Source organism: Carassius auratus, chromosome 17, assembly GCF_003368295.1.
Source record: "Carassius auratus strain Wakin chromosome 17, ASM336829v1, whole genome shotgun sequence".
Classification (NCBI taxonomy): Eukaryota; Metazoa; Chordata; class Actinopteri; order Cypriniformes; family Cyprinidae; genus Carassius; species Carassius auratus.
In genome coordinates this window covers 7,077,304-7,105,203 of record NC_039259.1, presented here as the reverse complement: position 1 = coordinate 7,105,203, position 27,900 = coordinate 7,077,304, and the positions used below count along the sequence as shown (strand labels likewise).

Here is a 27,900-nt window from a genome sequence, read left to right as displayed (position 1 = left end):
TTTACGTGGCTCTACTCATAATTAGTGACAAAAGTGAATAAAGTGTGAGATGTGAGTTCACGGAGGGGAGGGCAGTGGGAGGACAGTATGAATATGAGCAAGGCTTCAGGAGGAGGAGATTTAGGCTAAATGATCAACTTGTTGAAAGGTAGTCAGGGCGCTCGTATGGAAGTGTGCCACTGAGTTTGGGAAATGCGCGAGCAGGAGTCTTGCACTAGCAAACAGACGCTGGCTCTCCAGTGGCGCGTGAGGACGATTAAAACCCGCAAGCTATAATTTTAAACACTGTTTACTTCATAAAGGACCTATTTTAAACATTAAACCGGTGGTATTCCGAGGTAGATCTAGATTGGATGCAATTAAGTGACGTATCAGCACTGATATTTTATGAAACCAAAAAGAAAACATCTCGTTTCGTTTGATTTGGTTTCTTTGAGAAAGCGACGCACACTTTACTGCGCGAGCTGGCCACCTAGAACCGTTTTGTGGAATTTATGGTGACATTTCCATATTGGCATTACCATTTGGATGGACTACTGTTTGGATCTTTCCACGGTCAGACTTGCTCTGGCGGTCGAGATGGGTTATTTGACGGCACTGTTACAAATAGTTGCTGCGCTCCAGTTGAACATTTTACCTGTACAGGTGAGCATATGGCCCGTCCTTTTTTTACACTTAACCTGCATAAATTATAGCCCACACCACATGCGCTTCAAGCGAGTGATGGTATGCCACAAAACGAGAACGCTATTTAATTCACTGAACGAGGAGACTCGATCCTATAGCCTTATAGTTTTATCTCCTGAATGGGACGGAGTTCTCATAAAGACGCGTTTTTTAATTTCGTTGGTTACTTATGCGGTAGCTCATATTTTAAATAACCGTGTCAAATTAAAAGTAAAAGTGGAAGAAAACCGTGTTTAGAGACCTGTTGCGTCCAGTGTGAATGTAAAAAATGTGAAAGCGGCTTACGTGTTCATATCAGAGATCCTTAATTTAAATATAATGAGGGGGATTCGAACGTGTCTACGTGCAGCTGACGGTCAGAAGTGGCTTAATGAATGGAGTCAGTTTACTTTTGACACGGCTTCCAGTAAAGCCTCCAGACAGCTGTTTTTATAACACTCTCTATAACTTGATCCCTTTTTGAAGTGCTGGAAGAGAAAGCGTTGAGTCATGAAACGGAACGTGACGAACTGCATCGCCCTGTAGCCGACAGGACGTGTTCTCCTTACTCACTAATGATGAATGAATGCCAAAATTATCAGACAGACAGATTATGTTTTTAGCCTTCTACTGTTGTCAAAGATAACGAGAGACCAATTAGGCAGTATTAGTCGAAGTCAGGCTCAGACATAACAAGCATGTGCTTTTAAGATATAAACAGAAATTACTGTCTATATCCCTTCAGACTATTCATTTTGAAATGTCAAAATGTTGAATAAGAAGACAACTGTCCCAAAACTCAAGATAAAATGTTGCACTTCAAATTATATGAGATGGCAAGGTTGAACGTTAAAGAGAAATGTTGGCAGGAGAGTCCACCTCATTATTCTTATCTATTCCTCCATAACAGAAAAAAGCAGCATTCTTTAAAAAAAGATATTTCATTGTGTTCACAAATGGGCTGTGATGTGTCACATGCACCTGTTAATAGGTGTGGCCAAACATTGTTATAGACCACAACAGTTCATTTGTGGAGGCGACCTCAAGCTTGACATTTTAATCACTCACATTATCTGTCATCTGAATATAAAACCTCACATCCAAGAAAAAAGTTGCGAAGATAGTGGCTTGCTGCAGATTTAAAGCTTAAAAAGAGCATCGATGAACATTAAAATTAAGTACATTTTATTTATATAGTACATTTAAATAAAGCAAAGTTATCTAAAGTGCTGAACAATGTAAAATACAATTAAAAGAGAAAAGGAAAAAGAGTGTAAATTGTATGTTGGCATTCAATATTAATCCTATACTGGCAGGTCAGAACAAGGTTTATCGGGCTTAGTAAAACCAAAAACCACACACTTCTTCCGGACCCCACAAATGATTTACCCCAAATTGCACATATTATCATATCACTGGCCCTATACCAGGTGTGGGTGAGTCAGAGAGGGTCTGTCTCCTTGTCTCTGTGCTTGCGGCAAAACTTTGATTTATTTTCTTTCAGGAGTTGCAGGAAGCTGGCAAACACCAGCTGTTACTGATGCTACTGATTATTGTAAAGAAAAGGTTCAATTAAACACTTCCTCTGTTAATATGAATGGGAATCTTATGCTCAACAAAGTAACATCCATTTCTTATTGTTAAAATTAACGTAAAATTAATGTAAAATTAACGTTAACGTTCTTGACAAAAGGTATAAATGTTATAGCGAACCTTGATTGAAGTTTTTTTTTTTTTTTTGGACATTCACATTGCTTTTATGCAATGTGTTAATCTCCTGTTCCTTCTTTGAATCTCCTGTTCTCTATTTCAGGGGGATCAGTATGAAACAATTTTGTAATGATCACTTGTGTAGGGAGGGAGTTGCTGCATCATTTCCAAAGTTGGATAATCGGCTCACAGATGTTTTCTTTAAACTTGAGTATAATCTATCATGGAAACTTCAATGTTTGTGTGACACAGGTTAAAATGAACCTCTTCAGTATGGGTATTACACGGGATTACAAATAAATATGTAAGTTGTAACTACGCAAATTAAATTTTATTCATTGTTGCATTACATAATGTGTCATTCTGCAATTAAAATATGTCACAATCTCAGGCTTGCAACAAGGGGTGCTGGTAGAGCACTACACAGTTATCATTGACAAAATAATTTACAATAACAATACTTCCACAAAAACAATATAATATCTGGAAATCAATTACATTTTTTGATAAAAAAAAAAAAAAAAAAGTTAAATTCACCTTTAAATTTATTTAGAATTTTTTTTTTTTTTTTTTTTTAGATTTTCTGGCCAATGATGCATACTTAAAATACAATGTGGGGAGGTGAAGAGAGAGTTTCTAACCAAAACTGTACAGAAGTGTATAAAAATGTACTGTTGATTGACACTTTCTGCAGACTGGTGTGTGTGTCATTTTTGTGGAATCCAAAAAAAAGTTTTTTTTCTTTTTTCTCCTCTGACATGATTTTGTTCAGCAGTAACAGAAAAATTTCCCCCCTCAATTTTATGATGAGTAGCAACCAGTATTAAGGTGCAATACTGCCATCTACTGTTTTGGAGTTTCACCTAGATCACGTTTTATATGTTTTGAAAATCAAACATCTGATTCACCTCATTAGATCAGTAGACTCAAAGCAGAGCTGTTTAAAAGGATGTCAATAGCCATCCAAAGTTGCGAATTTAACTTATGCACAACACTGGGATATCACAAAACATTTGAGAATAAGCACCGTTTCCATCCAATGGGTCAAAGAGAAAGGAAAATAGTCACTTCCCAATAATCTGACACAAAATATCATTGAGAAAAGTAGGAAAAGCCTACTAAAAGAGTTTAATAATAAATCTCATATTATTACTTGCGACTCAGAGTGAGCAAGCGAAAAATGCGGCCATTGCTTCGGAGGTGGATGCTGCTGTTTGGGAACGCAGTCATGGAAGAGAGTTTTTGGAAAGCAATTATACAGGAATACTTTGACTATAGATTTTGCTCAGGCATTTAAGAATGACTATAACAATATTTCTGACGCTGTGCATCGAGATCCGTCCACTGGTTAGTCAGGATGTGTCGTCCCATAGTGCAAAGTCACATGACTTTTTTTGATGCATGGCGAAATGTATTCGCAAAATGCGTTTCAATCTGTCGTTATTCGCATTAACCTTTTTTCACACAAATCAAATGCCACCTTAAGCGGGCCTTAAAACTTTTTTTCTTTTTTACATTTGGCATTTTCATTACTTATTTCTGGTGCGATACTTCAAAATGCACATAAAAATGGGGATGGAAACATAGCTACTGAAGGAGAGACTTCATTTTGCTGAATAAACTGCTTTTGTGAGACAAAAGCGTATCATTTAATGAATCAACAGTCTTTTGGCTCATCTTCAGCATGTTTGCTATCAGACTTTCACAGAAAAAAAATGCTGTGTTTAATAGAAGGATAATTTTGCAACAGCTAGGATTCAGTTTACGGCACTAGTTATTCATTTCAGTGCTATCGGCAAACAGTTATTAACTGCCACACAATTCTGACAAAAACCTACTGAGATCAGAGCTGTAATGTGATTGGTCATCAAGGTACACATGAATGTTACACTTTCTCCAATGGTAGAGACGCAGACTTTGGTATGTCCCAATAATAAGACCATCTCTGCTCCAAGATCTCAAAGGGGTGTGCCAAAGAAAGGAGACATGAAAACTGGAACATGGTTCAGAAACACTAACATAGATAGTTAATGGTGCTGGATTATTTACACTGCATACTCTCTGAATAGGTACTTCTTTTGAAGAAAAATAATATAGAAGTATGTTTTATATAGTATGCATGTGTGTAGAATACATTTTTTCTCAACGTACTCTATTCACCACGTTGTCATTTACTGCCATTTTTCTCCCAGGGTCCGTGGATAGTAATGCAACCACTAGATGTGCACTTCAGAATCTTTAAGAAGTAATAGGTCACCTGGGTACTTTTTGACTGCTGTTTTATGAGCATTCAGACATGTTACTCTTTCCAGATACAAATCTCGCCTGCTATATGGCTGGGAAGCATGCCATTTCAGATGCAGCCAATATTATTTTATTTTGGCTGCATTAAAGGGATAGTTCACCCCAAAAATAAAAATGTGATTTTTATCTTTATCTTTTTTTAGCTGTGATTCCCATCCACTTACATTATAAGACTGATAGACTGCAACAGTTTGACTTAAAAATCTCAGTTTGTGTTCTACTGAAGAAATAAAGTCACCTACATCTTGGATGCCCTGGGGGTAAGCAGATAAACATCACATTTTTATTTTTGGGTGAACTAGCTCTTTAAGTATTATAAGCAGGCCTATAATTATTTTTATTATTATTTCATTATATATTATTACACCCATATCTTGAGGAAAATTTTACTGAACATGCACAATAATAGATATAGCCCTCTCAAATGCTGAGGTTTGTTAACAGAACACAAAAACTTTGTGGCCAGTCAAATGAGTGCTATTGAATTTAGCACTTTTTTCCACTTTACATAATTATATGGAGACAACCTAGTGCCAAAATGCACAGATGCTTTTCATTATAGTTTTAAAAAGCTCCATGAAGAAGACTGCATATTTTAAATTCAGTGGATTGAGCATGAAATACTCTTTAAATGGTTTACTTATGTGCAAGCTTAGTTGATGGAAAAGTTCTAATATCGTTCGATGCACCTAAAAAGACATACTCTTATTCCAGTATTTCAGTTGCACTCTTCCAGTGAAATAATACAAAGCATTAGTCTTCAGTTTGTGAATTTTAATTAACCAATGCACACATGCAGATGCTGTCTCGTTTGGATAAGACCAACCATTTAGTGACAGCTGAAGCTATTTTGGCACTGATACTGAATTTCTATTAAACCCGTTGCTGTTCAGAATGGCCACCTAGTACTAACTGGTGCAATGCAATGCATTTCGATCACCTTCTGCCCTTGGGTGGAATGAAATGCAGATCCCAATGGACTAGGACAGAGTCTTGCTAAATAATGAGAGCTCCCTCCAATGCATTTCTTTTTTTCTTCTCAAGGTAGGGATGTCTCCTTTGAGCTGTCTGTCTCACCTGTCCCTTCTGTCTCATCTGCTCTGCCACTGTTAGCCACCTCTGGATAAAGCAAACAGAATAAGAAAGTAAATATTATCCATGTGTTTGTGAAGACCATTTATAAATGTCTTCTCCTGCCCTCTCGTGTCGGGTGGAGCGTTCCAGAAATATGTTGAGTCAGGCACTGGGAAAAATCCTTTCATATGTCATTGTTGTATGTGCTGTCCTCAGCATAAGCTTATGTGTCACCTGTGATGATGTGTCTATAATGGAAGCTGAGGTTTAAAGGGCAACCTTACCTTTTTTTTTAACACCATTTATATTTGACATAAAAATGGCAACTTTTTAATTTGGTTTATGTGGGTGGTCTGACTTAGTGGTAAAAGAGAAATATCTGGTAACCGAAAAGTCAATTGTTGGTTGAGCTTTTATGTCTGTGGTATGGTTTAGTGGTAAATTCTAGGCTAGTTACCCAACGGATTTGATATATGAGCTACTAGCATGACTTTCAAGGTGCCTAGTCATGTTGAACTAGTGGAATTGTAAAAAGTGTTAACTAAATTAAGCATACCTGATTGTTAGGTGTAATATATAATGGAATGTGACGGGCATCATAAATAATGCATTCTAAGTTATACATGAGACAACAATAAAAATGTACAATATATATTCTTATTTTCTAATTTTTTTCAGATTTTTATTAGAATACATATCCTTACAGACACTTCCATATACCATTTAAACATTTGGGGGTCATTGTTTTGTTGTGTGTGTGTTTAAGTGATAATTTCTTGAATCCCAAATTAGAATGGCACTGAAGATTTGAAGAATGAATGCTGAAAATGCAGTGTTGCCATCACAGCAATAAATTAGACCGTTATTTAAAACCGTAATTATATTTTACAAAATGACTGTTTTACTGTACTGGTGCTACAGGTGCTACAAAAAACTACAAGTGCATCTCAATAAATTATAATGTCATGGAAAAGTTTATTTCAGAAATTCTCAAACTGTGAAACTTGTGTATTAAAAAAAATTCAATGCACACAGACTGAAGTAGTTTAAGTCTTTGTTTTTTTTTAATTGTGATTATTTTGGCTCAGATTTAACAAAAACCCACCAATTCACGCTCTCAACAAATTAGAATACTTCATAAGACCAATAAAAAAAATATTGGCCTTCTGGAATATATGTTCATTTACTGTACATGTACTCAGTACTTGGTAAGAGCTCGTTTTGCTTTAATTACTGCCCAATTCAGCGTGGCATGGAGGTGATCAGTTTGTGGCACTGCTCAGGTTTCTTTGACAGTGGCCTTCAGCTCATCTGCATTGTTTGGTCTCTTGTTTCTCATCTTGCTCTTGACAATACTCCATAGATTCTCTCTGGGGTTCAGATCTGGTGAGTTTTCTGGCCAGTCAAGCACACCAACACCATGGTCATTTAACCAATGCTGGAAAATGAAATCAGCATCTTCAAAAAGCTGATCAGCAGAAGGAAGCATGAAGTGCTTCAAAATGTCTGTGTAAACGGGTGCAGTGACTTTGGTTTTCAAAAAAACACAACAGACCAACACCAGCAGATGACATTGCACCCCGCATCATCACAGACTGTGGAAACTTAACACTGGACTTCAAACAACTTGGGCTATGAGCTTCTCCACCCTTCCTCCAGACTCTAGGACCTTGGTTTCCAAATGAAATACAAAACTTGCTCTCATCTTAAAAGAGGACTTTGGACCACTGGGCAACAGTCCAGTTCTTCTTCTCCTTAGCCCAGGTAAGACCCCTCTGGTCTGTGGTTCAGGAGTGGCTTAACAAGAGGAATATGACAACTGTAAACCAAATTCCTTTACACGACTGCATGTGGTGGCTCTTGATGCCTTGACCCCGCAGAACCTGATTTTACCAAGTGAGACATGTTCCTGGGACAACATCGTTGTTGACCCTGGAACAACATTGTGATTAACCAATCAGATTTTTAGAACCAGTTTATAGATTTTGTGAAGTTTACACTTAAAATCAGTGTTTGGTGCTTGTACATCAGTGTCATTCATCTATCATTTCCTCTGATTTTAGGGATTACTCATGGTTAAGGTTAGGTTTAGGTGTAGGGATATGGTTAAGAATATATTTTTGGAGTAAAATGTTGTTCCAGGGTCAACAAAATATGTTGACCTAGGAACACATCGAACTTGGCAAAATCAGGACGTGCCCTTGACCCCAGCCTCACTCCATTCCTTGTGAAGTTCACTCAATTCTTGAATCGATTTTGCTTGACAATCCTCATAAGGCTGCAGTTCTCTCGGTTAGTTGAGCATCTTTTTCTTCCACACTTTTGCCTTCCACTCAACTTTCTGTTAACATGCTTGGATACAGCACTCTGTGAACAGCAAGCTTCTTTGGCAGTGAATGTTTGTGGCTTACCCTCCTTGAAAAGAGTGTCCATGATTGTCCTCTGGACAACTGTCAGATCAGCAGTCTTCCCCATGATTGTGTATCCTTCCTAGTGAACCAAACTGAGAGACTATTTTGTAGGCTCAGGAAACGTTTGCAGGTGTTTTGAGTTGATTAGCTGATTGATATTTCACCATATTCTAATTTGTTGAGAGTGAATTGGGGGGTTTTTGTTAAATGTGAGACATAATTGTGCCTTGTTTGTAAACAAATTTTAACTACTCTTTTAAAAAAAATGTAAACAACTTTATCATTTATCTTCTGTGCAGCCCTGCATTTTTTCAGCCCTATCTTGTAATTTACACTTCATGTGTGAATCGGTGGGCGGGGCTAAACAGGCAGTGATGTAGAAGCAGGCATTGATCTTTTTCTGCGTAGGATCTGTTTAGACACTATTACATCATAGTGGTACATTCCACAAGCTGTCGTTTTGGAAAATTGGCTTCAATATAAGTTGTTTTTAACAAAAGATTTTTAGTTTTTATAGTACAAAGACTGCTTATATGTCTAAAGATCAAGAAAATTTATATTTCTCAGTTCATGACCGACCCTTTAAAGTGCAACATGTTCTGATATTTTGCCAGAAACTTTCAGCTAACAGGAAAGATTCTCACAACTTTCACTCATCAACATTTTTTTTAACAGTTATAAAAATAGGACAAAGTATTATTGTTTTCGTTCTTATAACTTTATTAATATTGGATATGCATTCACACAATGTTAAGAGAAAACATTCTTAGAACAACATTCTTGGGAATTTCCCATGATTATATTTTTACTTGATTCTGAGATCAACATTCAAAACGTCCTTATGATGTTATTTGTATTTGATTAATGTACTAATAACGCTAAGAGAAAATGTTCTAACATTCAGAATTCAAATAACATATTTTGGGTTATAACATCAAAACCACAACAAGAAAACGGGACATTTCAATCTTTTAGAAACATTTCAAAACAATGTTCCCACAAGGTTTTTATAACCTTCATTTGTTTCCTGACTTTGTCTAAAATTTCTCCATTGCCTACACCTACTTTGATCAAAAGTGGTGCTAAAAAGTTTGAGAACCACTAAACAAAGTTAAGAGGTATTTCAGACTCTTAAAAAGTCTGAAACCTCTTATTGTCCCAGAGTGTTTATTGAGTAAGCTCTGATATTTCTTTCTAGGCCTAATAGCTTTGTAGTTAGTTTGAGTGATGGGCTGAACATCTGGGTCATGCTGTTAAATACATCCACAGTTACCTCATGATACTGTAGATTCTTTGATTGCTTTACTGAATGTGCAGCTTCATTCGTTCTTTACTAGTTTTGCAGCCATTCTATTTTCTTAATTTCCTGTCTTTTTTACCTTCCTGTCTCCGGTGTCAGCTGCAGTGTGCACTTCCATAGTCTTTCCTCTGAGTGTTAATAAATTTTCTTTTCGGGCGGTCATGCGACATGCCATCTTTCATTTCCTTCCTCATTGTATCATGTACATTGTCTCTCTCCCTACATGTAACTTTATATTTTGGTTCTACATGTTTGTGTGATCTTAGTCCATATGGACAGGACAGTGGGGCTGGAATATTTTTGAAGTTTTTGTGTTAAATCACAGATTCCAACTTCCTGGTAGAGTGAACTTCCTATGTCTGTTCTTAAAACTGAGGATCATTGCTTTGTTGGATATTTCGGTCATCTGATCTTATGTCAGAAGATGTTGTTGACAGTGCTCCACCTAAGCACACTTGTGATGTCACCAAGACCCCCCCCCCCCCCCAAAAAAAAAATAAAAAAATAAAATCCACATTGAGGGCAGACACATAATTGGGCTAGAGATTCTTGAACCAGAAGTAAATCAATAAGCAATCTTGATAGAAACTTTGAGCAATCTGTTTGAAATATGCAGATTTATTTGTGTAATAAAGGCAGTGCCATAGACCAGAGCAGAGAATTCAATGAAAATTGTAGTATCCCAAGTTTCCAAACCCAAGGGCATCCTTGTGATCTATGGAAGCCTGATTCCACCACTGAACTGGTAATTTTTATCTCATAAATCTGACTTGTTTACTCACAATTGTGAGTTTACATCTCAGAATTCTGACTTTATTTTCTCAGAATTGCATAATATAAATTTAACTGGTCATAACATAATACATTTTGTTGGTCATAACAACAAAAACAGTCCAAAAACAAGAAACAAGGAAAACACAAGGGAACACGAGAAAGCCGGGTGACGGAAAACAAGGACTCCATGAAACAGATAGCGACAGGCTGGTATATATGGACAGGTGCAAACGATGAAAGTGGAGACAGTTGAGTGCAATTAACAGGTGTGCAATTAACAGTGATGAATGGGACAAAGGCTTTTGGGAATTGTAGTACCTGCAGTAGGAAACAGAATACCGGTAGTGAAAAAAACAAAAAAACAACAACAACAAAACAAAGAGGCCAGGAGGGAACGGAAAGTTCAGGGGGCTAGGTCAGAGCTGACAGGAAAGGAATCCAGGTTGGAGCAGGTGGAACGGGAGTCCAGTGGGATGGCGCAGATGGAACAGGAGCCCACCACAGCCGAGCAGACGGGACTGACACCCACCAGGGCAGTGCAGAGAACCCCCACAGCTGTGCAGTCAAGACCGAAGCCCACCAGGGAGGCACAGAAGACCATCAGAGCCGTGCGGTCGAGACAGAAGCCCACCAGGGCGACGCAGAAGACCACCACAGCCGTGTGGTCAAGACAGAAACCCACCAGGGCGGCGCAGAAGACATCCACAGTGGGATCGATGGCACAGGAGAGCAAGTCTGGTTGGGTAAGCCTGAAATAGTGAACATGAACAGGTTAAGGGTGGCCTCCTCGGCCCTGATGAGATGGTAGATGGTCTCCATGAACATGACAGGGCAGGCGGTGAGTTCCTGGATGGCCTCCATGGCCAAGACAGGGCAGGCGGTGAGTTCCTGGATGTCCTCCATGGCCATGACAGGATAGGACGAGCGCTCAGGAAGTTCGGCTGAGACGTGATGAGGCTCTGGTAGTTCAGCTGAGACGTGAAGAGGCTCTGGTAGTTCAGCAGAGACATGAAGAGGCTCTGGTAGATCCGTGGTGATTTGACTGGGTTCAGGAAGATCAACTTTGGCTTGACTTCGTTCAGGAAGATCAACGGTGACTTCACTTGACTCAGGAAGATCAACGATGACTTCACTTGACTCATGAGGTATAACTTTGGGCTTGACTCATGAGAATTAATGGTGACTTGACCTTGCCCATGAAGAACACTGGTGACTTGACCTTGTCCATGAAGAACACTGGTGACTTGACCTTGCCCATGAAGATCATTGGTGACTTGACTTGACTCATGAGGTCTAACTGTGGTTTTGTTTGACTCATGAGTGTTAATGGTGATTTGACCTGACTCATGAGTGTTAACAGTGACTTGACTCAACTCTGGAGGGTCAACGGGGAGTTGACTCGACTCTGGAGGGTCAACGGGGACCTGACTCGACTCTGGAGGGCCAACGGGGACCTGACTCGACTCATGGGGACCTGGTCAGTGGGGACCTGACTTAACTCTGGACGGTCACCTGTGGCTGCCATCTTGGGCAGTGGCTCTGGCCTGGCAGTCACCTGGTGTTGTGGCGCTGAGCTGGCGGCCATCTTGTGCTGTGGTGCTGGGCTGGCGATCCTCCTGTCCGCAGACACAGGTCTAGAGTTGGCCATCACAGCTGGAGAGACAGGTGTGGCTGGGGTATCCCACTGAGACTGATGTTGTAGGTACATGGTGAACCCCCAAAAATCCAGGATCTCCAGCTCCTTCATCTCCCACTCAGGCACAGTGTTATCCAGGCATGCGTTAAAAAGGTCTTTGTCAATGATAAAGTGCCTTATCATTGTACCCCATTCCTACCGCCATGGTCCAGAATAACTGCTCCCAAACCATCCACCTCACTCCCCTCTTGACGGAGGGTGATTAGGTTTCGGAACCTCCCCCTCCGCTCCTCCATGCTGGCTGGGGAACGGATACGAAATCCCACACTGCTGGATCTGGGCATGATGGAGTCCTTCTGTAACGAATGCGCACAGGAAACTAGAGATCCATTTGCAGTATTTAATGGGGTATCCAAAATCACATCCAAAAAACAGGCAAGAGGTCATAACAACAAAAACAGTCCAAAAACAAGAAACGACAAACACAAGGGAACAAGAGAAAGCCGGGTGACAGAAAACAAGGACTCCATGAAACATATAGAGACAGGCTGGTATATATGGATAGGTGCAAACGATGAAAGTGGAGACAGCTGTGTCCAATTAACGGGTGTGCCATTAACAGTGATGAATGGGACAAAGGCTTGTGGGAAATGTAGTGCCTGCAGTAGGGTGACTATGGGGAAGTTAGACCACTAGTGGACACCCAGGGAAACAAAGACCAGACACTGTGACACTCGCAAAGTGTGACTGAAAAGTAGATAATATGTTTAATACAGCAGATTCTGCCATAATCTTGCCTTGGTTGTGTACTTATCGGTGGGGCGGAGCTATCAAAATAGGCGTGAGACCCTTTTGGGGGGTGTTTGTTTTGGTGATTTGAAATATCAGAATTGACTTCCAAAAATCACTTACCCCACCATTAACGCGTTAACTTAAAACGAGTTAAAAAATAAAGCGCAGAGCAACAACTCCATAAATGCAGTAATGCCCTAAAAATTCAAGATAATAGGGCAAAAAAAAAAACACAGAGAAAAAAGCTGAAGAAACAAGTCGAGAAAAAAACTATAAGGGAAGAGGGGCAAGAAAGAGTGACAGGAGCACAGCACGAGTGTATGTTATGTGCACTGAGGCTCAGGACAACATTCAGTGCAGGTGCTTCCTCTCCGTCAACACTTACAGCCAAATAATACTTGAAGCCGACCATCTGTGTCTGCTCGGCTTTCCTCTGCCTCCATAATGTGGAGTGGCAGCTATTTATTCAAGCTCCATTGACAGACTTGGTGGCAAAGTAAACACCTGAGCCGCCACTGTTAACTGATCCTGCTCACTTCAGATTATGTGATGAGTACGAAGTGTTCCTAACCCTAACCACACCTGTTCATGATCACAGAGTAATGTTTCTAGTGTTAAAATTCATCTAAACTGTGTGCAAATATTATTGTCCTTTCCAGCTGGTACAAATGGACACTCCACTTATGTACTACAACAAACATGTCCACTCATCTCCACAGGCATCACCTTTTTGTGTCAGTAAAACCAACAGGAAACATGAGTCAACATGCACACAGCGACACTTCCCAAAGGTTTCCCGCCAAATTGAATTTAGGCATGAGGGAGCATTTAAAAGGATAGTTCACCCCAAAATTTAAATGGTCATCATTTACCTCAAGTTAATCGAAACCTCTATATATTTTTCTTCTGCTGAACACAAAATACATTTTTAAAAGTGTGTGTAACCAAACATTTGATGGTCTCCACTGACTTCCCTACTGTAAATATATAAAAATTATGGAAATGACTAGCTTGTTAACTTGTATCAGTGCAAGTATCACAAGATTTTGTACATTAATTAATAAAGTGCATTAATTTAACTCATGTAGAAAATATTTTATATGGAAAGGCTTGTTAGCTTGAATTTTCTATAGGATAGTTTTATGAACTGAGGAACTTCTACAATATGGATGATCTACAAAACACTTATGCTGCAGCCCCTACTCCTCACCATATATCCCTTCATCTGCACATGCATTAATTAACATGCATATGCTTCCAGACGTCTCAGCATGAGTTGTTGTGGTGACAGGACCTTGGCTCTTTCCTGTACAGGCCTGGTTATGGCCCAAGGGACGAGGTGCAATCACAATCAGGAAAAAATGGATCTGTCCTTCCTTCAGTGGCACCCAGGGGACTGTCATCCACTCTGTAGGCTTTAATCTCTCATCTGGAGGCAATTTGCTCCCATTTACATAGCCACAACAGGGCTTACTGTAATAAGGAGCACAATTATCCATGGTCGACTAATTTCAAGGGAGTTTATGTGGAGATGTTTTTAACCAAGAAAATATTGTTCGTGTTGCCCTGAATCTGAATTAGAATAATCTGAGCACTTCGTTGTTGATAATGAAGAATTCCTTTGCACAATACATTCTCATTTCAGTTATCAATAATTAAAAAATGCTTATTGAACATTATAATATCCTTTATCGTATCATAGTTCCTGATTTATTCAAAAGCAGTGACTTGAATTTTGTGCATTATAATGATTTTACCATGGGTAGGCAGGGAGATTATGAGTATTGCTTTAATAATTTCAATAAAGTACCATAATATTAATAGCATTAATAATATATTAGCTAGGATATTAGAACGGATCTGCAAGTTTAAAAATAAAACAAAAAAATCAAGAACAAAATTTCCTCTAAATCGGATCATTTTGTACATTTTGTATTATGTAACTCCCAAATGTGTTGCAAAAGCTGGATAGCAATTGAATGTGAAATGTTTCTGTTGGAGAAAATATGTAATGCGAGGCTGCGATCTGACAGATTTGCACTGGGCCAGTAAAGAAGCACTATTCGTTGGGTAGCCTAGTTATTTGTGGAAATAGCAGAAATTCTTCTGGAGAATGTAATGTTTTTTTGAATGTGTCTTTTATTGTGTGCTCACAGACGTTTGAATTAATGTAACCTCAAGCAACAGCCTGCATGAAACCATGATCACAGGATTCTGTTCTCATTATTAAATATAAAGGAGCTCGTGGTTATTACGCGTCAATGAAATGTTCCAGTGATCCACACTGTCTCACTTAGTATTGCCAATAAAGGCGAGCAGTCTGGCACCAATTTTATAAAATGAAATTCTAATTTGTGATGTTGAAGTAAAAGTTCCCATAGACTTTATGTCTGCTTGAAGTCTCTTTTTCAGTTTACTCAGACTCTTCCTGTTGAAGCAGGCCAGCCCTCTCCCACACTGCTGGATCAATTGGAAAAGACAGGATGGAAGGATACTCTTTCTGCATGACTTCAGGTCACTGTGGATTATTATTTAAGAGACAGGTCTTTCTCGTAGACATACTGACCTGGGTTACAGCTCAGCTCTTTAAATTGAACTGATTGCTTATCTATAGTTGTCACTGCATTTTAACAAAAAAAAAAATGACTTTCTTAACCATTCCAGAATCAAATTATTTAACAAGTGCTTGACATGGTTTGCAGTGTCAGTAACCGAGCAAATCACAACCACTAGTATTTCAACATATATTTCACCATCACTGGAGCCAGCACGTTTTCCCCAAACAACCTCTCATGTTTTCCTATTTGCATGTGTAATGCACTGAGTTTCTATCATAATCCACATTTTTAAGAGGAGCCACAAGTCTGCAGAAATGTTTGGTTACCATTTTGTTTGCTTTCCTATTTTGCTTGAAACTTCCTGCCTTGCATCCTTCAGACTGCACCACTGGAGGTTATTAAACCTGATGTTTTGAGATGTAGGAGACCCTAAAGTTCAGTATGAACTCAGAGTCCTAGATAGATAGATAGATAGATAGATAGATAGATAGATAGATAGATAGATAGATAGATAGATATTTGTAATATAGGAAGATAGAGCTTTCTACATCTCAGTGTTTTCCAGGGCAGTCTGTCCTGTCTGTAGTTTAAGCATTAGCCTTAGGCACTAACATCGTGGACTCAACAAAATAATCCGGAAAGACTGAGGAGCCAATAAAATATTAGACACAGATGAATGTCAACACTTATCACAATAATGGTGACAAGTTAAAATGACTAGTGAAAAATCACAATAAATATAATACAATAGAAGAGTAAATAGTAATCAGCGAACATCGAACATTACAATCTGTAGTGTTCTTTAGCATTGTGAAAGAAAAACAAGATTGAAATTGATTTTAACTTGCTTCTTTCTTTGATAGTATTAGTCTGAGTGGCCCGACATAACATAGCTAATGCTTTCAAAATCGCACACGGCACCTTTAAGCCCTGATCTTGTTTACAGAAGTTCCTGCTGGTGACATTAGGGAGGTTCCCTCAACATTCCTATTCAGTATTTATGACCCGTATAGAAGCTTCAGGAGGATTTAACTTTCACACAGTCCATCTGGTTACACACACAGGGACAAAGAGGTGCTACGTGAGGTCCCTCACATAGCTGAGATGATGTGCCAAATTTCTGAGAACCTTGCTCTTCTGTTCATGACCAAAGGAGCATGGAGATGCCAAGTGCCTGCAGTGTAGAAACCTCCTGTGAATAGGCCTACCGCGATGGCATAATCCAAAGTCACAGCAAAATTATTATGCTTTATAAGCATATTTAAGACTATATGCTGCCTATGCAGAAAATTTTAGAATGCACAGTGACAAGCTCAGTGAAAAACATTGATCATTATTAACATTATTCATTATATATGGTGCAGTCAAGAGAAATATTAATTATAAAATACATGTTTCATTCCAATAATAGACGTGTTTGACCGTTGCTTTTGTGTCTGTCCAAAACACACACTCAAGTTAATGGAAGCTCAACTTTTATAACTGTGTCATGTGTGTTTTAAATGAATGGGCCCATAGCCTTGTCAAAGTTTTTTTTCAATAGGGAACAAGAAGTGAAAGTTCTGCACTGCCAGTGTGAGCTATATAGCATGGGGTTAATGGAAGTACTTTCTCTTTACTGAAAATGTCTCAGTAAATTCCCTCTTTTCAGAATGAAAATTGCAACACATTGACCCTGCAGCATTTCCCTTCCACTTTCACAAACTAATCTTTTATGGTTTTTAAGGTTTTTACCTAGGCCTTTAAATTCTCAATAGTAAAACACAAGAACACTATTGATTGTGTATACAGCATATGTGGTGTATTTAGATATATGGTCATTTTTTCAGTTATTTAATGGGTTTGATGTATGAAAGGGGCTGTAAAGATGGAGAGTGGAAATGGAGACGAGCCCAGATTATTTATTGCCTAATCATGACCCCAGTTTTTCTCATTTATATAGGCTATAATTTATTTACTACAAAGTTCTGCGAAGAGCCTGTAGCATTATCTGTAATATAGTGCAATACAATATAACATAATATCTTGGAAAGCAAAGGTTTAAAGATTTATTTGATTCATTTAATTAACAAACACTGTTTTATATTTCCTCTGGATGGATAGTATTGGAGAGTTTGGTGGATGTATCTATCTCCCATCCAAAAGTTTTGAATGCAGTTTCCCTTAAGGCACTGATTTAAAACCACACGGATTTCTACATTTTTTAAATAACCACAGAGGGAGATTGACAATGGGAAAATAGCTCATGTAATACTACAGGAAGGAGATTTTGAACTTGAACAGACACACACAAACAGGAATATGATAGGGCTCAGATTCTTGTCCTGGCGCACATGAAAGAGAGATTTTCACAGAGTAGATGTCCTATAACAGCACAGGAACCATGCATTATTGTTTCTTGCCTCCAGTGAGTGCTGTTGCTTAAAGGCCCTGTTTAAGTCAGTGATTCCCAAACCAGGGATACTTGGTTGTTGAAAAAGTGATGCAGGATCCTTTTTGATGACAAAAAAATGTGGGACTGTTTGATGGGACTGTGGGAAGACACACACACACACACACACACACAAAATGTTGGGAAACACCTCTTTAAGAGTCTATTAAAATTAAACAGTTTTAGGGAATTTGTTCTCCAGACGTCAGAAATAATTATGTAAAATGTGTAATGTCTATGTATCTAAACAAGTGTATGTATGCATTTACTTAAATATCATTAATTTGTTTAAATTAGGTCAAATTTAACTATATAATGTTCTTGGTTGAAGATATCACTTGTACTCATGTATCACCAACCTTCTGTTGTCAATTTCCTGCTGTTTTTTTATTGTCTTATTATTTATTCAAATAATAATTAGGCTTATTATTAATAATACTACTACTACTAATATTTATATTATTGTTGCCTTTGTTTATACTTTTATTGAGACTATATCATAATCTGTCTCTTTTTACACTCTTTTTTGCAGAGTTCTTCCTTAGTAAACGTAAACAACAGCGCTAAAGGTAAGAAAATGACCTCATGACGTAAAACATACTATAATCTTATACATAGTCAGCATATAGTTAACATAGTCTTATATACATCACTGTGTTTGCAAAGTTTAGAGCAACTACGACACAATAAACATCCGTTTTATATATATAATTTTCTCTGTTTTAAATTTTTTCTTTCTTGTTATATTGCTATGTATACATTTGCCTTGCGAAATAAGAACAAAGATATTTTGATTATGAGGTTTGGACTTTTAGTAACTACAGGTATGATTCTAATGAGAACTAATAAGTGTAGTGAGGCACATTAATACATGTTTCTGTCATGACACTCTGGATGGCACAGGCCCGATCGACTCTAACCCAGTCTGATATAATCACATGATTATTCACATGCCACAGCTGATTGGTTTCTTTTACATCAGCAGCCAATGAGACTGCTGCTCAGCTTCAGAAACCCCCCACCTCCCCCAGCTCCACCTGTGTAGATCAGGGTGATTTCATGTATGTTATAAATTCTTACATGCTCACAGCTGCATGTTGTGGATGTTTGGCAGCAGCAAGTCTCAGTACTTGTTCTGCCGCAGCAGCAGCCTTGTAGCAGATCTATTCCACCAAGACCAAACACATTAAAATTGCCAAGTATATTACCATGTTAAACTCTAAAGATTTGTCATGACAGAATTATTGTTAACTGTGGCAGAATGTGGATCATGTGGCAAATAGATATAGTAATCTCTTCTAAATTGAGTTACTAGTATTTTGATAGATAGATAGATCTCCCACTCACTAATCAGTTCATAGTTTGCTCAGTGATTGCTTCCAAATGATCAGTAATTTCTTCTTGCATATTCATGCACGCTTGTAAAGGTCATTGTCTTGTATTTCTCTTGCTGTGTTGCAGTGATGCTGTTTCAAGAGGTCTGGGGGAAAAGCTTCTGTCGCACCATAGAGAAGCTAGTGGAAGTGGTTCAGGAGTACCCTGGGGAGGTGGAGCACATCTTCAGCCCCGCCTGCGTGCCATTGGTCCGCTGCGCTGGTTGCTGTGGAGATGAGAATCTGGAGTGTCACCCTACACTTACATCTTACTCCACCATGCAAGTACGGATTTTTCTTTCGTCAAGGCCAACTGTATTTACTGTCTCAAAAGTAGCAAAAAACATGGTACCAGTAATTTTAAAAATAGTGCATGCTTTTATATAGCGACTGTTGCTTTTGTTGTTTTTTTTTACTAAAGTAATAGAAGACTTGTTTTGTCTGTGTCGGGCACAAGGTTGATATAGATATTAAGATTATGACTTTTTGCAGTTATTAAAGATTAAGCCAGCGGAGCAGGGCCAGGAATATGTGGAGATGACCTTTGTGGAGCACAAAGCCTGTGAATGTAGGTAAGGAAGAGATCAATTCTGTTCATGCAACCACACGTTTTGCAATCTGCAATCTGCATATTTCACAAGTTGCATTGTGACACAGCTTTGTATTGATATTGTAGATATGAATATTGTACATAAATGTTGAGTTTAAAATTTCGATCAAGTTCGTAATGATCTCTCCGCTTTTCTCTTTCATTGTGATGCAAGACTAAGAAAACCGACAAAGAAACAAGACAGGTAACAAGTGACTACTCTGACGCAGTTACACTTTAGTAGACAAACAAACTGAAATTAAAAAATAATGCTCTATTTTGTTGCAGATTGAAACCCAGAAACAGAGGGAGAAAAAGAAAGGAGAAAAAGAGAGTAAAAGATTGTGACACGTAAGTTAAACATTGATGGTTTTACATTAGCATGTTGCTAAGCTAACCCTTATAAGCATAGATAAGTACACTCAGAAATTAAGTAACAGTGTATTTTTAAGAAGACTGAACTCATTTTTTACAAAGATTTCCTGTACAGAATGAAATCTAAATACATTTGTTTTAGCATCTACCGCATTTGATAAATTTTTTGGTCACACTTTATTTAAAGGTCCAGTTCTCACTAGTAATTAAATATGACTTTTGCTCAAATAAATGCCTAATTACTTCTTAATAGGTAGTTTAAAAGTTAGTTATTATGTAGGTCAGGATGTAGAATATGGTCATGAAGAATATATGCTTAAATGATAAGCACTATTAACAGCCGATATGCTAGTAATATGCATGCTAATAAGCAACTAGTTAATAGTGAGAATTGGTCGCTAAATTAATGTATTACCGATTTGTTTGTTGTTTTTTGTTTTGTTTGTTTTTTAGTAAAAATGTACCTCTACTTGACCTGACCCTGAAAAATGTCCTTGTTCTTTTTTAAGGCCCTCATGTCCAGAGCAATGTAAACAGCTCACAACACGTAATAAAATATTAGCTTAGCATAGTTCGAAAAAGAAAGTATATGCATTAAATGTTTAAAAATAGTTTTAAAATATTGTATTAATAGTTTGAAAAAGAGAGTATATGCATAAAATGTTTAAAAATAGTTTTATATTTTTTTTATTAATTTAGATGACTTCCAAAAAACTGGTGGAAAAAACTTTAAGAAACTTTAAGAAACTAAGATAAAAGGGTAAAATTGTTACTATATCTTTAGTCATTTGTGCTATAATCCTAATGTTTGTTTTGACTTATATTTTAAATTATTTAAGTGATCTTGAGGCCCCATTAGAAGCATAATGATGCCCACTATTGAGTTAAGAAGAACTAAGTCATATTAATATATTAGTTAGTTAGTTCATATATAACCTACCTCGTCCCTCTGAAACAAAGCTGTGATTAAGTCTCAACATTTCAGTGACATTTTGATAAGAGCAGGGTTTTTTTATGTACTTAAAGGACACAGAGTACAAAGAGTGCATTGTTCTCAGAGCATAAACGACACGCTTGTATTAATTTGTGCTCTCTTACAGCTGTCAGCCTCCCCGTAGGTAAACGCTGTCTCGCCCGTGATGCCAGCCAATCGCACGCATCTGCCCCCTTCTGTGCGACCCTCACCGTCATCATCATTCACTTATGGATACTGCCTCTGCTCTGCACCCCACCATCCCCAAAGCAGAGTTGTTATGGTGATGGGGCTTCTGTCAGCACACAGGGGGGCCTTCCAGTCATCTATACAGGAAACTCCTGTCGTGCAGCTCTCTACAGAAGAAAAACAACTGAAGACCAAACCGAAAATCTAAAATCCTAGGGACTTATATTATTATAATATTACTATTTTATTGTTTTATAATAGTAGTAGTGAAAGTAATAAAGTAATAGTAGTGGTAGTTGTGGTTCAGCTGCCAAGCCTTCCCCTTTTATTTATTAAAACCCACTGAAGTAAAACTGGTATATTCCATTAATCAGTACATTAGCAAAGCCATCGTGTGTTTCTTCATAAATCTAGAAGGAAGCACAGAACAAAATGCCAAATGTCATCTCTTTAGACTCTGTGTTACTGACTATATTGCAATTAACTAATGTTAAAACCATCTTAGAAGAGTGAATACATAGTATTTTCTGTTGAGGTTCTGTGTGTTAGCAATCGACTTCATTGTTAAATTGTCATACTGACCTCTAGTGGTGATAATAAAATAGATATTTCCGGTTCAGCTCTAATATTTCCACTTTGCAAAGATAAAAGTGTGCACTGTGTTAGGACAAAGACTTTTCTCTGAAAGGGCCAGTCAACAGGAACCGAGACAGACGTTCATTATGATATGAGTGAATGTCGGTGCTTTGTATTGTTTTATCAGTGAAAATGACTGAATTTTCCTCACTTTAGACTCAGGTCTATAAAGTGTTGGAATTAAACCAAAGAAGCGTTATTATCTATGCTGCTGGCCCTAAATATAAATAAAATAGTTTTCACCAAAGGGCTATTTAATTCCCAATGTATAAAATGTTGTATGTTATTAATATTATACAACTTTAAGAGTACCTTTCGTAATAGATTGACTATTGTTTGTTATTTCTGATTATTATTAAAAATTATTTTGTGAAACATTTGGCCTGTGTGTGTGCGCGTGTGATTTTGATCAAAGAATGGAATGGGTTTTTGTCTGATTTATGTCACATAGAAAACTTACTAAAGTTTCACTTTTTTAATTGCATGATGACATACAATTAACATAAATATTGAACATAACAGTTAACATAAATCTAATTTAAAATACGGTTTAAAATGTAGTTTACAGTATATAACATTTGATTTCAGTAGTAAACTAAAGCATAAGTGTTTATTTCTTAAGGGGAATTGGAAAGTCTATAGATCCATGTCCTTCATATAGTCAAAATAACAGTGAGTAAACCCAGTTAAACGTTTTTAGAATGATGTTTGTGTCTCTTAGGTTTTGGTCTTTTCGTGTATCCAGTGTTCACACTGATTTGATGTGTATAAAGCAAAGATCTGAAGGATCAGTTTCCAAGTGAATTCAGGGCCATCTGGACACGTGATCGCCATTCAGAAAGGAGGAACACCTCTTAATAAATTAGTTTTAAAGTTTACAGCACTTGTGGACATGGCAAATAAATAAATAAGATGTGGTTTAAATAATACTTGTAAGATAATAATAATATATAGCCTATTTTGAATTGTGACGCAAACTTGTTGCGTGTCATTGACGTTCGAATTGCGTAGAAAACAACAACAGTTTTGTTTGTTACGTTACTTTCCTTCTGTGGACTACATTTTTCATACATTAAAAATGATGGGATGGAGGGGATGACGCTGCAGCGCGTGCTAGATTCACTCCTGACGCTGCAGTGCAGATTTCACGCCACGCTTCAGAGTCACGTTTACAGTCGCACGGGTTCGTCCCTGCACCAATCAGAAGGCGCTATGCAAATTTAAGGCGGATCTTGCACAGTTAAGCAAGTGACGATTCGGCGGTTTCCCTGGTAACAGGCATTTAAGCCCGTCGAGAGGGCGGAGCCGTTTGTAAACTCACGTTGCTCTCTGGGCGATCTAGTTTGCACAACAACAGAAATATAAGCTTAGTTTTCTTTCGTCAACCGTCGTTTCAGACACAAGCCTTAACAAGAAAAGGATTTGAGAAGAAGAAGAATTGTTCTCGGTAAGTAAGGAAAAACGTGCGTTTAGTGCTGTAGTGTGTGTTTATGGGAGAGTCTCGTGTCTGGCACCGTGTATCTGCAGCAGCGGGTTCAAGATTTCCAGACTCCGTTCAGTATGTGTCTATTAACAAATCCAAGATCTAAAACAAGCTGCCACTGTGACGGTCAAGATGTATTTTAAGAGGTTTTTGTTTTTGTTCTGAATGAGGGTCCAGCAATTATATTTGTGGACTTGTTTACTTGTTTTCATGGCACTCTCCGAGTCTCTGCTTATGATTCATTCATGGGCTGTTTATTTACTACGATAAACTTTGCATAGTAAATAGCAATATTTGCTAATTCATGATGAAGGTTTTTTTTTTTTTTATGAAACCCTACATTTGGTCTAAAAGTGAGTGTCCATAAATGTTATCATGTTACACTGGATAATCATTTAGGTTTTTGACTTTCATTTATTAAACCCATGCCTCTGTCCTGCTCTCAGTCATTGCTTGGATCAGGGCTGAACCGATGGACTGAGATCCAACAAACAGGACCACCAGAGAAGATCCAACATGGGCAACAAACGCAAATCCTCCAGTGAGATCGACAGAGATTCAGGTTTCACAGCCCTTGTTTTTTTTCTGTGCAAGTATTATGGTCTTAAGCAGAATATGTTGACAGTACTTTTCTTTCTCAAATGCCGTGGTATGATTATTACTAATCCCCCATTACTGATTATATTTATACAATATTGTCTATAATTACTTTGTTATAGGTAAATAACGGCACATAATTAATGGGTTTTACCCTTACAATAATACAATATTTTCTCACTGTAGATGCAAGTTCTGGATATTTTAGTGCTTTGGACCAGACAGAATATGAAGACATGGGACCAAGGGGTACTGCATCACAAAGCATGCCGACAGCTCCTCCGGTGTCTTTCATTCCTGGCTCACATCCAGGCGTCTCTCCCATGATCATAATGAACAACCTTGTTCTCAAGCAGGTATGACACATTTCTGTAAGTCTCCTTGTCTCTTCTTGTTCCTTTTCTGGACAAGCTTTAGCTCATGACGCGTATCGGTTTGTTGCGGTTACGGTAGTGTTTTGGTATCAAAGTTATATTTACTAAATTTGTTATTACAGTTACGGTGTTTTCTGCACGCCATCTTTGACTCTCAAAATATCAGCTAACAATAAGCTGAATAAGATGTTAGTAAATTATTTAAACTGATGTTTTTATGTACCTTACTCAAAGTAGACATAAAATGTGTTTATAATATTATATGTATTAAATCTTAATTTTCATTAAATCTATATCAAAGACAGTGATTTATTCATAACAAAAAAGCATTTGAATGACCCTTTAAAGTAGGTTTTCCCTACCCTTTTAGTTGGGATATTGATATAAGAGTAGATATTTCACAACACGTTTCTTCACCGAACCTAATTTAATTATCGGTGTGAATAATGAAATGTTTCTATGATATGCAATAGGAGACAGGCTTTGCTCACGCTCTTATTGCCTCTTGTGTGTACAGCTGTTTTTCACACACACAAGATGTGATATCATTGCACTTGCATATTTCATGCCTGCTGCTGCTGCTTATTAGAGCTAGCAAGCGAAAGCGTTGGAAAACTGAATGAGTCGATTACTATAAATATTGTTTTATAAATATTGCAGCTGGGTCAATGACATAAGGGTATCTGCAATAAAGAAAAGGAAAAATCAAATCATGCAGAATATAAAAATATACTTGTGTGGTTTTGAAAAAAAAAGTTTCTGTTTTAAAAAGAGAACTAAAGAGTACGTGTCTGTTTTACAACAATGTTCATTGATGATTCTTGTTTCAGCGTAACTCCGTGGCCCCTGCATCAAAATCTTGGAGCTTAAACCCTTCACTAGATGTGGGTCCTCAGTCCCAGCTGCTTTTCCTCCAGCCGGTCATGTCCGCTGGTGACCGTACCGACCAAAGCTCTGAAGAGCAGAAACCTTCCAGAAAGCATGTTCCCATGCAAAACACCTTTCCAAAAATGTCCCCACATCCTGCACAAGGGTCTACAGTCGATGAGGGTCCCAGTGCGATCAATAAGAGGTCAAACCACAGTCATGCTGGAAGACATCAGCGACGCCGTTATGATGAAAAACCTTTCCACACTTCCTCTTTGAAACCGGATGAGTGCGAGACATTTAAAGATTACGATGTAGACCCCAGCATTGCTTCTTTAGGAGAAACTGGTCACGCTGTTGAAGACGTGGCTGTGGAAAACCCTTCATCCAGGCTTTCTGACCTTCAGGAGCCCCACACCAACACTTCACCATTCTCACTTTGCACTGACTCCTTCCTCACTTCGGTCCCTCAAAAGAGTCCCAAAGCTTCAGTCACCCAGAGCAGTGATATGGAGAATATCCCAGAGGCCCTCTCTCCAAGCTCCAGCAAACGCGAACGCTTCTGCAACACCTATAACATTTTGAATCGGTCCGGCCTGCTGGGCATCACACTGCGCACGAAGGAACTTATTCGACAAAATAAACGTTCCCAGGCCCAGCTTCAGAGTCTGCAAGCTCAGACTGACCTCTTCTTGGAGGCCATATGTAGTGGAGATCCCAAAGTCTGGACGAGATTGCAGCTTATCCTCCAGAACTCTGGAAACAGCGAGTAGATCGACACCTGTGGACTCTGTAAGGGTTGTATGGTGTAGTAGCAGGTTCGGATTTGATTATTTCAGCTGTTGTATTCTGCTGTTTTCTGGAATAGCCACCTTTTCTCCAACCACCACTTTTCTAATCAGGGGCTTAGCAAATTTTCAGCATCTTGTCATAATATCAGTAGGAAACATGAAAGATGTGAGTGTTCAGTGGAGTCTAGTTATCACTCCAACTGTTATCTATCCAACGTAAGTCATCTTTATCCTTGTCTCAAAAGTATAGTGTTTAGGTAATAGTTGCACCTTTTTTTCTAAATAAAGTGATACAGTGATTCAGAATTTATTAGCAAACTCAATTTGAAAAGAACGCTATTAACCGTTTTGGTATTTCAATCTAATTGGTTACTATTTGGAAAGAAGGCCTTGGAAAACCAGAACTGGAATGCAAAAATATTTCTGCTCCGAATCGAACAAAATGGAAAAGTTATTTTCTAATCACTGTAACTAAAAAAATGCCTTTAACAAATGATAACGATATGAGTACTTATAAGTGCACTGTAATAATATATATATATTTTTTATTCAGATAAAAATGTGAAATTCAGTATCATCCAATTTGTAAAAATGTGTTTATAATAATATTGTTTGTATGTGAGTAATGTGTTCTCAAATGTGACCCTGGACTACAAAACTTTTAAGTCAAAAGGGTCAATTTTTCAAAATTGAGATTTATACATAATGAAAGCTGAATGCACTTTCCATTGATGTATGGTTTGTTAGGATCAGACAATATTTAACCGAGATACAACTTTTAGAAAATCTGGAATCTGCAAAAAGAAAATTAATAAATAACGACAAAATCGCCTTTTGAAGTTGTCCCAATGAAGTTCTTAGCAATGCATATTACTAATCAAAAATTTAAGTTTGAATGTATTTACAGTAGGAAATTTATAAAATATCTTCATGGAACATGATCTTTACTCAATATCCTAATGATTTTTGGCTTTTTGTATAAAATAATAATAATTAGACCCATACAATGTATTTTTGGCTATTGCTACAAATATACCTCAGTGACTTAAGACTGGTTTTGTGGTCCAGGGTCACAAATGCATCGCCAAGTAAATATTCTTGTTGTTATCTATGAGAAAGACCAATGGATGTTAAGAGTAAGGGTACTAATAACCATTTGTGCTGGTCAGAATGTATTTGAAGAAGCACTTCAGATGTGGTTGTTATTTGTAATGCCTTGTTGTATTATTAAGTGAGTGTACATTCATAATTGAGGTTGTGATTGTCAGTAGGTTTGGATGTGAATGAGCCGAATTGGCAATGTACATTTTATTTTATTTTTCTATTGCAATCTGTCATACTGCTTGCATACAGATGGTTCATTGTGTTTGAAAAGCACGTACTAATAAGCTTTGATGATAGAGGTCAGCAGGTTTAGTGAAGTAATGAATGCACTGAATGAATGTGATAGCATTTTTTTTTATATTGTCGTTTTCTGTATTGCATTTGTATTTGCTTTCCAAAATTATAAACCCATTGTGTTGCTTTATCAGAACCCGATCCTAAATGAGACATTTTTGCTGTAGAAATCTATGCAATAGTCTTGTTTGGTTTTAGCCAAGTGCAGTTTTGTATTCTGTAGGTGTCATTTGACTTTTTATGTGCCTTCAAAAATAAAGGCATTTAAAATATATATTAAAGCTGTGCCCTGATTATTAGTTATTTTAAGTTTGAAAAATTGGTTGGTTAACGCCGTTTTATATAACGATATTGGTGGTAACCTAATCCGTTACAAATAAATAAATCACAGAAAAATATTCATCATCATTGCATGCCATATTTTTCATGCATCAAATACAGAAAGATAATATTAATCCACAACAGTATAAGACTAAAAAGATGGTAGAAAATGATTATATGAAAATATCATCTAAGCTGTGATAGCATAATAAACTCCAGTTTCTGAACAACTAACCTGCATTTAATCCAAGACATCTGATCCGGTCAAGATGGACGTG

General features: G+C 37.7%; 2 protein-coding genes across 3 annotated transcripts; both read left to right on the top strand.

The window, feature by feature from the left end:
• The first annotated feature begins 121 nt into the window (after nt 1–121).
• Nucleotides 122–22,162, top strand: pgfb (placental growth factor b). 2 transcript variants are annotated; one of them, XM_026285486.1, is made up of 7 exons: nt 124–645; nt 18,189–18,225; nt 19,118–19,314; nt 19,522–19,601; nt 19,794–19,823; nt 19,907–19,969; nt 21,094–22,162. In XM_026285486.1, exons 1-7 carry the CDS (start codon nt 529–531, stop codon nt 21,113–21,115), a joined length of 546 nt encoding a protein of 181 aa, XP_026141271.1. In that variant the 5' UTR covers nt 124–528; the 3' UTR covers nt 21,116–22,162. The 2 variants fall into 2 exon arrangements, with proteins under 2 accessions (XP_026141272.1, XP_026141271.1); XM_026285487.1 differs by lacking the exon at nt 21,094–22,162 and having other exon boundaries at nt 122–645; nt 19,522–19,597; nt 19,907–19,939.
• A 912-nt stretch (nt 22,163–23,074) lies between these two features.
• Nucleotides 23,075–27,575, top strand: LOC113117080 (CLOCK-interacting pacemaker). Its single transcript, XM_026285483.1, has 4 exons — nt 23,075–23,238; nt 23,721–23,836; nt 24,058–24,227; nt 25,076–27,575. Exons 2-4 carry the CDS (start codon nt 23,791–23,793, stop codon nt 25,883–25,885), a joined length of 1,026 nt encoding a protein of 341 aa, XP_026141268.1. The 5' UTR covers nt 23,075–23,238; nt 23,721–23,790; the 3' UTR covers nt 25,886–27,575.
• The last annotated feature ends 325 nt before the right edge of the window (nt 27,576–27,900 follow it).

Coding starts and splice junctions, on each gene's coding strand:
- pgfb (XM_026285486.1), top strand. CDS start 529: ATGGACTACTGTTTGGATCTTTCCACGGTCAGACTTGCTCTGGCGGTC. Junction 19,315..19,521: donor CATCTTACTCCACCATGCAA/GTACGGATTTTT, acceptor GACTTTTTGCAG/TTATTAAAGATTAAGCCAGC. Junction 19,602..19,793: donor CACAAAGCCTGTGAATGTAG/GTAAGGAAGAGA, acceptor TTGTGATGCAAG/ACTAAGAAAACCGACAAAGA.
- LOC113117080 (XM_026285483.1), top strand. CDS start 23,791: ATGGGCAACAAACGCAAATCCTCCAGTGAGATCGACAGAGATTCAG. Junction 23,837..24,057: donor TGAGATCGACAGAGATTCAG/GTTTCACAGCCC, acceptor TTCTCACTGTAG/ATGCAAGTTCTGGATATTTT. Junction 24,228..25,075: donor ACAACCTTGTTCTCAAGCAG/GTATGACACATT, acceptor TTCTTGTTTCAG/CGTAACTCCGTGGCCCCTGC.